This window comes from Chiloscyllium plagiosum, chromosome 7 (genome assembly GCF_004010195.1).
Source record: "Chiloscyllium plagiosum isolate BGI_BamShark_2017 chromosome 7, ASM401019v2, whole genome shotgun sequence".
NCBI lineage: Eukaryota > Metazoa > Chordata > Chondrichthyes > Orectolobiformes > Hemiscylliidae > Chiloscyllium > Chiloscyllium plagiosum.
This window is the reverse complement of record NC_057716.1, coordinates 43,927,968-43,939,370: the sequence shown is the minus strand read 5'-3', so window position 1 is coordinate 43,939,370 and position 11,403 is coordinate 43,927,968. Positions and strand designations below refer to the sequence as shown.

General features: G+C 40.0%; 1 protein-coding gene across 3 annotated transcripts in view; it reads right to left on the bottom strand.

The window, feature by feature from the left end:
• Positions 1-11,403, bottom strand: part of LOC122551515 (dual 3',5'-cyclic-AMP and -GMP phosphodiesterase 11A-like) — a 420,047-nt gene that overhangs the window by 27,405 nt on the left and 381,239 nt on the right. For all 3 annotated transcript variants that reach the window (XM_043693532.1, XM_043693530.1, XM_043693531.1), the window contains one exon: positions 7,908-7,982. In XM_043693532.1, coding sequence (XP_043549467.1) covers positions 7,908-7,982 — 75 coding nt within the window. The remainder of the gene's footprint in view (positions 1-7,907; positions 7,983-11,403) is intronic.

Below are 11,403 nucleotides of genomic sequence, written 5' to 3'. Positions count from 1 at the left end.
TGGATAATGTAACGATAAAGTTTTCAAAAAGCAGCAATCAATTTCAATGTTGAGTTTTATCAGGTTTAGTAACTCAACTGATGTATGCATGCTAACAAATGCATTTAACGCAATCCTCAGCAGTTCACAATATCATGCAGCCACTAATTTACACAAACTTAAATATATAATGTGTAGCTCAACATGGTTCAACTGATCTGAGTAATGGAAAAAAATTGCATGAGAGTTATTGTTTATTGCATGTTTAAGCACAATGGACTGAATTGTACAGTTCAGTGCCAAAGTATGAGTTGTTTCAAGTATATTTTTTATAAATATTTTTATTGAAGGAAAAGATTTTAAATTTTTTACAAAATTACAAACCCAGTACAAAATGGTGACAACTTTATAATATGATAACAATAATAGAAAACAAACTACTACTCTACTCCACAAACCACCAAAACATGAACAAAAGCAAAAAAAACCTACAAAAACTACAATTCAATAAATAACCAAGGAGAAAGAAGAAAAATAAATAAACAAACAAAATAAAATTAAATCATGTAGCACTGGCTTCAGCCTTGGTCATTCACAGCTCCTAATCTCCCTATAATCTCTCCATGCACTGTCATTAATACCTCTTTACTGCTACCTTTGATTCTGGAGCCATGACTCACCTTCTCCCAGCCTAGTATAAATACCTCCTTTTTTAAGCTTTGACAAAGGGTCAGTTAGACTTGAAACATCAGCTCTTTTCTCTCCTTACAGATGCTGCCAGACCTGCTGAGATTTTCCAGCATTTTCTCTTTTGGCTTTCAAATTAAACCAAGTTGTAGCAAGTTAATTTAAATTATATTGAATTAAATTACGACACTCAGTGCAATCTCACCGAAGCTCCCCCCCCCCACTAGGAGCAAGAGTAAGTAAACCCAAATTTGTTCAGGATTCTTCCCCCTCGGGGCCCCTGAACCGACAGACACAACCCTCACAGCTACACAAAGGCCCTGAACAGTACAGCCGATAAATCTGCAACAATGTAATTCAAAAAGGGCTGCCATATTCTGCAAAACAATTCCATTTTCTGGTGCACCATACATGTAAGTAAGTCCAGGGCGATGTGTTCCATGACTAACCTATGCCAGCTCAAGAGTCCTGGGGTTTCTCTAATACCCAGCTCATTAGAATGTTCTTTCTTGCACAGAATAAAAGAATAGTAAACAATTTCTTACACATCCAAAGAGGGAAGATTTGGAAGATCCAAAAGGAGGGACACCTGATTCAACTTAACTTCAGTTCCCAAAACCGCTGCCAAAACACTCGCTATGGCATCCCAACACCTATGAAGCTTGTGGCATGTCCACAGCAATGAGTAAGAGTACCAATCTCCATTTTACACTTGGGGCACATTGGGGACACTCCTGTCTTAAATTTCGCAAGCTGTTCCGGTGCCAAGTGAGCCCTATGGAGTATATTCAGTTGAATAGCCTGGGTCCTATTACAAATCGAGATCTTCCTAACATTTTCCCAGATATCCTCCCAAATCTCTGACAAGATTTCCACCCCCAATTCTTGAGTCCAGGTTCTGCATAGCCATTCAATGTCCTTTGAAACATTACTTCCTAACAAGTGATAAAGAGTGCTAACCGAGAGGGCGACCGTAGACCTGAGCATTCTCCTTTTCATATCTGACTTATAGGGACTAACCATCAATATAGCTTTCTTTGGTATGAAGTCTTTAACCTGGAAGTAACGAAAGAGATCTCTCCTAGGTAGCTCGAACTTCTGACTCAGCTACTTGAAGGACATCATGTCGTCCCAGTCAGATAGATCTCATAAACAAGAGATTCCTTTGGACTCCCAGAGCTTAAAGCCAGAGTCTATTGACTCCAGCTGGAATCCCAACATTCCCACTATGGGAGTGAAAGGGGAAGTTTCTTGTGATTGCCCTAGCACTGCCGCATCATTGTCCATGCTTTAAATGTGTTTAGGACAATCAGGTTTTTGCAGTGATCCATAACAATTCTCATCTTGTCCATAAACAACAAATTAATGAGAGGGCATTTTGTCTAGGAGGCCTCAATACCCAACCAGATTGATTACAGATCCTGACAGGCCCATTCAGCCACATAGGATAATAAAGAACTCAATTGATATTTCTTAAAGTCTGGAAAATCTAGACCCCTCTGTCCTGCGGAAGCTGCAATTTATCCAACTTAATAAGAGGCCATCCATGATGCCAAATAAAAGATCCAAGCCAATTGTAAAGCCTGCGCAGTGCTTGCCTTGGCAGCATCAAAGGGAGCATTCTCATGGGATATAATAAGCGGGGAAGAACATTCATTTTAACCAGAGCTATTCTGACCAACAAGGATATCGGAAGATCTCCCCAGTGCTGAAGGTCCTGCCTTATCTTCTCTAGCAACTGTCCATAATTGGCTTTATATAATTGATCGAAAACCAGGGTAATAAAAATGCCTAAATACAGAAACCCCCCCCGTGACCACTAGGAGGGGAAACAGGTTCCCTCCCCAAAGTTGGATATACTAGTAAGACCCCCCCCCCACAGGCATAGCCTCCGATTTCATGAAATTAATTTTATATCCCGAAAACAAACCAAATAGATTAATCACTTGTATTAAGAGGGGCACAGATGTAATTGGATCAGTTAAAAAGAGAAGGTTGTCATCCTCACAAAGGGTGATTTTATGCCTGCCTGACCCTACCTCTGGGGCAGTTATATTGGGATCCGTCCGGATGGTTTTCGCCAGCGGCTCGATCACCAATGTAAATAATAGTGGCGAGAGAGGGCATCCTTAATCGCAGCCCCTGCTGACACTAAAACTATCTGACCATATAACATTGGTGAGAACCGCTGCTTTCGGATCACTATACAGCACTGTTACCCATTTGGCAAAAACCTCTCCAAGACCAAACTGTTTCGTGACATAAAAGAGGTACGGTCACTCCACCCAATCAAATGCTTTCTCTGTATCCAGGGAGACTACCAAACCCAGGATCACTCTTTGCTGACATATTGGGACCATATTTAGTACTCTTCTAATATTGTTGTAGACCTATGACCCTTAATAAAACCTGTCTGGGTCCTCCTTTACAATAAAAGGCAATACCCTCTCCAGCCTTAATGCCAGCATTTTCGACAGGATTTTAAAATCCATGTTCAGTAATGATCTGGGCCTGTACGAAGTGCAATCCTCTGGGGCTTTCCCTTTCTTAAGAATAAGAGAAATATTTGCTTCTCTCAGAAGATGGGAGGTGGCCCTGACTGAATGGGTAATTGTACATATCTAAGAGTGGCCTGGCCAGTTTGTCTGTAAACTCTTTATAAAACTAATTTTGAAATCCGTTTCGGCCGGGCACTTGACCACTCTGGAGCAGCCTCATCGCCTCCTGTACTTCCTGAATTGTCAAGGGGAGCACTCAGAAAGGATGCCTTCTCTGAGGTTACACCTGGAAGGTCCAGGTTCTTAAAAAAGGATTCCATCTTCATCATTCTGTCCTCACAGCCCTCTGACTGATACAGCTCAAAATAACACTTTCAAAATGCTGCATTAATCTTTTTAGCTTAGCATTGCAAGTAAGCGTACCAGCACTCTATCTGATGGATGTAATAGATAGAGGGGCATTCTTCTTTCTGGCCATATCTACCCAGTTTATCACCGTACTCAAATAATCTCTGTTTCACTAAGGAGATTTCCCTCTTTGCTGTTTGGGTAAGTGCAGCATTCAAAGTGGCCCTCATGGCTGTAATCGTTGCAATTTAAGTTATAGACGGTCTATCAAAGTATGCTGTCTCAGCTGCCTTCAGGCGAGCCTTGAGCAAACATTGCTGTTCTCCCCTCTGCCGCTTCCGGGTCGCAGAGTAAGAAATAATCAAACCTGGTGCATAGGCCATGGCAGTCTCCCACAGCACCAATGGGTTACTGGCCATACCTAAATTAATATCCCAAAAGATTTAAACGCCCACGAAAAATGCCCTATAAATTTGCTATCTTTCAGGAGGAAAGGGTCCATGTGCCAGTGCCAGGAGCCCATCCTACCACCACCGGCTTTGACCTCCATGTACGCTGCCGCACTATCAGAAGCAGCTATGTTCGCTATTCTGCAGGACAGCACTGAACTCAAAAAAGTCAATGGGACAAAAAACATATCAATTCTGGTATAGCATTTATGTGGGTTAGAGAAAAAGGTAAAATCCCTACCTTTGGGTGAAGACACCTCCACATGTCCATCAACCCAAATCCCTGTTCAGGTCCACCAAATGCCTGGATTGCGGAGACATACCTGCAAGACCCCTAGGCATCCTGTCCACCTCGGGTTCAATAATATGATTAAAAGTCTCCCCCTATAATTATATGACGTGCCCCAAGGGCCATCAATCTGAAAAGTGCATCTGTTAAGAATTTAAGGAGATATGCTGGGGGGGGGCAATATACATTCGGAATCCCATTTTCCTCTCCATCTATTAAAGCTTTAAGAATTATGAATCGCCCGCACACATCCTTAATTTGACCTAGCATTTGAAACAGGAGGTTCTTCCAGATGAGAATAGCAATTCCTCTACTTTTCAAATTAAAGGATGAGAAAAACACCCGTTGCAACTTCAAATGTTAAGTTATCAGTTAAGTGCATTTCTTATAACAAGGCTATGTCGATCCTCTCTTTTCTAAGGCTTGAAAGTAGTTTTTTCTCCTAATTGGTAAATGACTCCCCTTAACATTCCAGGTGCACCATTTAAATGAATGGTTAGCCATAGCCATCTGAAACAGTCCGTGACCCCCCGGGAGGAAGAGTCCCACTCATAGTGCGCCGAGTGAAAACTATAAACCGTTTGTATAAGTTTAAAAATGCAACTTCCCAAAACTATTAAATCAAAGCTTCTAATAGCTACTTCGACAACATAAATGAAAGGAGTCTTTTCCCCCTTGTCCACAGGGGTTGCTCATACCAACCATTAGCTCCACCATGACTCCTTCTCGCTGAAGCCATGCCCCCATCACAGACAACACAAAGTTAGAAAGAAAAACAGCATCTTATAACAAGAAAGTTAAAAGTGGGCACCCAACCCATCCCCTCCATACTGTTTTCCTAGGCACTCCTGGTAGAACAACAAAAATAACACTTCTCTCCGCATTCCCCCCCACCCTCATCCTAAACCAGAAAAGAAGGACAAAAGGAAATAATAAGAAAAGAAAACCCAGGAAAACAAAGGATGGCGGAAAGGGAGAGAGAAGGGACAGGAGACAAAAAAAGGAAATAATTATGACCCTGACATATATTTAAAAAAACCAAGACCACCCCCATCCAACAACCAGGTAAACCAGGTTAATTACAGAGAAAAGAACAAAATAAAATAATTGTCCACATAATTCAAGCCAGTCAGTCTATTTTAAAGCATCCAAGAAGTCTTTTGCCTTTTCCGGTGACTCAAAGTTGAACACGGACCGTCCATGGCTGAAACGCAGTATTGCCAGATATCTAACGGAATATTGGATTTGGGCAAGTGAGCTGAAGAATGGCAGATGGAACTTAATTCAGAGAAATATGAGGTGTTGGCACGACAAGCCAGGGAAGGACTTACAGTTAATAGAAGGGCCCTGGGGAGTATTGTCCAACAGAGAGACCTAGGTGTAGGTACATAGTTCCTTGGAAGTGGCATCAAAGGTAGACCGGGTGGAGAAGGAGGCATTTGGCACACTTGCATTCATCAGTCAGAACACTGAGTACAGGAGTTGAGATGTTATGCAACTGCTGTACAAGACATTAATAAGATCTCATTTGGAGTACTGTGGACAATGATGGTTGCCCTGCTATAGGAAGGATGTTATTAAATTAGAAACAGTGCAAAGAAGATTTAAAAGGATGTTACTGAGACTGGAGGGTTTCAGTTATACGGAGAGGCTGGGATGTTTTTCCCTAGAGCGTAGGAGGCTTAGGCGTGACCTTATAGAGATTTGTAAAATCATGAGGGGCATAGATAAGGTGAATTGTTGAGGTCCTTTCCTCAGAGTAGGGAGTTTAAAACTAGAGGATATAGGTTTAAGGTGAGAGGGGAAAGATTTAAAAGGTGCAACATTTCCACATAGAGTTGCGCGTAGATGGAACAGACTGTGCCATATTGATTATAGCTGAGCTGGAGGTGAAGTCTCTAGGTCCACAGAGTTAGCTTTGCCATCCGGAGTAGGATCTTGTCAGAACTCTGAGTTGTAACAATGAAACACTCGTAAGGTCACTTTTAGCTTTTCCTCCCTAGTATATAGTGTATCCCTTTACTTGCTCCTTCAGGTGCCCCAGCCCAAGAAAGTAAGTCGCTCTGAGGTAGCAATGTCAAAGTGCAGTTCTATAACCATGTGATACAAGTGTAATTTGTCTTTCTGGATGGTTGCTGCTGAAATTATCCATCTAATATTTAAAATTTTCTTTGAGACAAATATAGTGATGTTGAAGGCTGAAGCTCCCCAGCCAGGAGAAATTCAAGCAGCTTATTTCGGGGCACCTTTTCTATCTCCCTTCCCATTCGGGGTGAACAAAGGAGTCCACTGTCACCGATGTTGCAAGTCAAAACTCTCTTTCACAATACAGATATCCAATGACCAACATGTGTCTGTCCGTTTGTGCAGATCTTTGACTAAGAGACTCCCATGTTCATAGCCCTGTCCCCATTGCTAATCCTCCATCACTACAGGATTTAGAAAATGGACCCTGATCGAAGACTCTATGTGATTTAGTTTTACATGGGGACCATGGGGTGCCATCATTGTCCACATAATCTTGATGAGTTTCTGATCAGATTTCAGTGACAGACCAAGTCGCAATCCTCAGTCTTCTTCTCCTTTGTATCTAGTGAGATACACAGTCCTCCTTCACTTGTTCTGCTGTTGAGGAACTTTTGGATGACACTTTGTTGGAAACTCCCCCTATTTTTGCTATCATTTATGGCTCTACCATCAGCAACATAATGGCTGACTCAAGGTTTTGTCAGGCAGAATAAACCTCTCCCCACATTAAGTTGACAATCCACAGAAAAGGAATAAAGCTCCTTAGGATTCCAAGACATTATAAAAATGTAGGATGATGTTATTAAGCTTTTGCCAATAGAAGTAAGTGGCCTAATGCATGTTTGAGATTCCCTTTGCAAAATTGGTTTGTAATGGACAATAGTGCAGTCAATATTCTCAGGCAAGTATACTAAGGAAACCAAAACACAAATCCTTGAAAAGGTACATTTCCCATTCTCTGAGTAACAGAGTTGCAGAAACATTCCACATAGCTCCGCTACAAGTTGAGAGGTCACTGCTGACCAGTGCTACACCCTTCCCAACCTGTCCAAAGTTTGGTCTCTCCAGAGGACCCCAAGGAGTTGTTGTAATTGGCTGGATCTCACTGAGCTGGCAAGTTCTCTCCTACAACTTGTCTATAATAAACAAAATAAGATGATAGACTAATTTTCTACCTTGCTGCCTTACGGCATGTGTAGGGCTGGGATCATGTTTTCATTCAGGCATGATTTAATTCCTAGCCCAAAGTTCATAATTATTTCAGCAATGTTCAAAGTGAAGTACAATTTTCTAACATGCACTTTCTAAATTACCTCTTCATACATCAGCTGAAAAATGATGTAAATATATGAGGCAAACTGGTGAAAAACAAAAAATCTTTCATTTGGGATACTATGGTTCAAAAAGAACTATAAATGTACAAGTGACTACCACAGGATTGATGTGGAGGTGCTGGTGTTGGACGAGGGTGATCAGAAGTCACATGACACCAGGTTATAGTCCAACAGGTTTATTTGAAGTCACAAGCTTTTGGAGGGCTGTTGTTTCTTCAGGATTGACAGCACTGTCTATTTTGAAAATGACCAATGTAAGTGAGTAGACCTGTGCAAGGAATGAGCTTTCACTTACTGAAGGGGTGAGTTTCAGCTCCGATCGTTCCCTGTCTCCTTGTTCAAAGAATTCACTAGTAACCAATTCTGCTACCTGCAAGAAGATCAAAGATTTCTGTAAGAAGATAACTTGTTCGGTTAACAATTCCTCATCAGTTTTCATTCTTACTTTGATTCTCCATTCTGGGATCCTGATACAACATTATATCCATATCCAAGCAAATCATTATTAATGGCTGATATTAAGAACAGATTTTAACTGTATAATTGGATTTAGAGTCAACTGGCATTCATTAAAATGTCTGAAAGTATTTTGTAAATTGAACAATGAGAGGGAGTTTCTACCTTAAAATGGGCACGGTGCACAATGTTTCTCTTTACGTTATAAAGGAACTTTTAGAAGTTTTAGATTGCTCCATCCAACTGCAAAGGTTCCCTCCATCACACAACCAACAATTCATAACAAGTGAATATTTTAGTTGACAAAGGTAAAGTTTTAATTTTTGAAATAAATACCCTACATAAAAAGACATAACACAAAATATTTCACAGGGCAATATATGAACATTGAGTGGGTTTGTGATTGGGGATGAAGGGCATATAAAAGAAAAGAATGAAAATGGATATTCAAAACATCATAATAAATAACAGCAGGATTTGGCCTTTTAGCCTCTAAGCCTGCTGTGGTGTACATTAAGATCATAGCTGACCTGATTGTGGCTTTAACTCCACTTTCCTGCTGTCCCCTCATAACGCATGATTCACATCTACACCAAAAGTCTAACTCAGATTTCAAAATATTTAATGATCCACCTTTCACTGCTGTCTGGGAAAGAGAATTCCAAAATTTATCAACTTTCTAGGAGAAAAATATTGTCATTGCCTTAAATGGGAAACTTTTATTTTTTAAACAATGTGTAATAGTTCTAGTCTCTCCTCTCCAAGGAAAGATCCCTCTCACTAACCATCCTGTCAAGTTCCTTAGATACGTCATTTTTAAAGATCAATTTTTATTCTTCTAAACCTGCTCAACTTTACCTCAAGTCAATCTTTTCATCCTAAGTTTGTTGAGTGAAATGTCTCTGAATTTCATTTAATGTAATTACATTCTTCCTTAAATAAGGAGAACTAACTGGGCACAGTACTTCAGGTATGGACTCATAAGGGCTTATGACTGAAACATTGATTCTCCTGCTCCTTGGATGCTGCCTGACCTGATGTGTCTTTCCAGCACCATACTCTCTACCCTGATCTCCAGCATCTGCAGTCCTCACTTTCTCCTAATGGAGTCACTATGGTCCAATTCTACAGTAGCAAAACTTTCGTATAGTTATACATCATTCATCATGCAATAATACAATTATCCATTTGACCTCCCAACTACTTGCTATACTTTCATGTTAACTTGTTATGATTGATGCACCAGACACATATACCCCTCTAGTACCATAGATTTCTACAGGCTCTCTTCATTTAAATAATCTGTTTCTTGTATTATTCCTGAGAAAGTAAATGAGTTTACATTTTCCACATTATATTCTGTGTGCCAAATTCCAATACTTAACCTATCTATATCCTTCTGCAGATTCTTTATGTTCCTTTCATAACTTACCTTCCTACCTATCTTTGTGACATTAGAAAGCCTCGCTACCATAGACTTGACCCTTTCATCTAAATCATTAATAGATTGCAAATAGTTGGATCCTGAGCACTGATCTCTATGGCACCATGCTAGTTACATTTTGTCAATTTAAGAATGACCCATTTATTCCAATACTCAGTTTACTGTTAGCTGATCAATCCCAATATTCATGCTAATATATTTTTACCAACACTATGAGCTCTCATTCTCTGTAGTACCGTGTTACATGTAACACGGTATCGAATGTCTTTTGAAAATCCAAATGCATCATACCTACTGCTTCACATGATCCGCCCTGCTTGTTTCTTCCTCGAATAAATTAGTCAAATATTATCTTCTTTTCATAATGCCTGATTATATTGTGATTTTCTAAATGTCCTGCCAATATGTCCTTAATAATGAATTCCCTTTGACAAATGTAAGGCTAACTAATATATATTTTCTTGCTCTCTGTCTCTATCTTCTTTTAAATAGTGGTGTTACATTTGAGGTTTTCCAATCACTGGGACTTTTCCAGAATCCAGGAAATGTTGGAAGATTGCAACCAATATCTCTGAAGCCACTTCTTTTTAGAGCTTATAGTGCAGGCCATTGAGTCAGCATTTAGTCCTTATACCTTTTCCTGCACCTTTCTCTTCAAATACTGATTGTTTTAAATCTTTTGCTCCCTTGTTCCTCTTGATTCTCAACTATTCTTTACAAATTGTAGTGTTTTTTATAATGACGACTGAGACTTATTTCCGTTTGTCTCATTAATTCACTAGCCTCACCTCTAATGGACCAATTTCTACTTTAGCTATTCTTTTTCTTTTCATCTAAATGTGGAAACTTTTATTTTCTGCTTTTCATAGCAACATAATAACAGGAGAAGGCCATTCAGCCTGCCCTGCCATTCAATACAATCATATCTGATTACACACTTCAGTGCCTTTCATCCATCCCATTCCCATAATCTTGTAAGCTAATGGTTATCAGAAATCTATCAAAGATTGAACTTCCACAAAACTCTGGTGGAAAATATCAAAGGCACACAACTGTCTGAGTAAAAAAATAATAACTTAATCTCTGTCCTAATTGACATTTTTTATTTTTAAATTGTGCTGCTGATACTCAACCAAGGGAAACATCTTAACTGCCTTCACCCTGTCTATCCCTTAAAGAATTTTGTAAGTTTCACTAAGATCACCTCTCGAGCTTAATTCCACTCACTTTCCATTTCTCCTGGCTAATTATAATTTTGGCCATCCTTTGGTGATTGGGAGCAGATGTTCGCAGGTAAAAGGATGGCTGGAAAATAGGAATCCTTCAGAAATGAGATAACGAGAATCCAGAGAAAGTACATTCCTGTTAGGGTGGAAGGAAAGGCTGGTAGGCATACGGAATGCTGGATGACTCAAGAAATTGAGGGTTTGGTTAAGAAAAAAAAGGAAGCATGTGTAAGGTATAGACAGGATAGATCGAGTGAATCATTGGAAGAGTGTAAAGGCAGGAGGAGTATACTTAAGCAGGAAATCAGGAGGGCAAAAAGGGGACATGAAATAGCTTTGGCAAATAGAGTTAAGGAGAATCCAAAGGGTTTTTACAAATACATTAAGGACAAAAGGGTAAGTAGGGAGAGAATAGGGCCCCTCAACGATCAGCAAGGTGGCCTTTGTGTGCAGCTGCAGAAAATGGGGGAGATACTAAATGAATATTTTGCATCAGTATTTACTGTGGAAAAGGATATGGAAGATATAGAAAGTAGCGAAACTGCTGGCGATACCTTGCAAAATGTCCATATTACAGAGGAGGAAGTGCTGGATGTCTTGAAATGCATAAAGGTGGTTAAATCCCCAGGACCTGATCAGGTATACCCTAGAACTCTGTGGGAAGC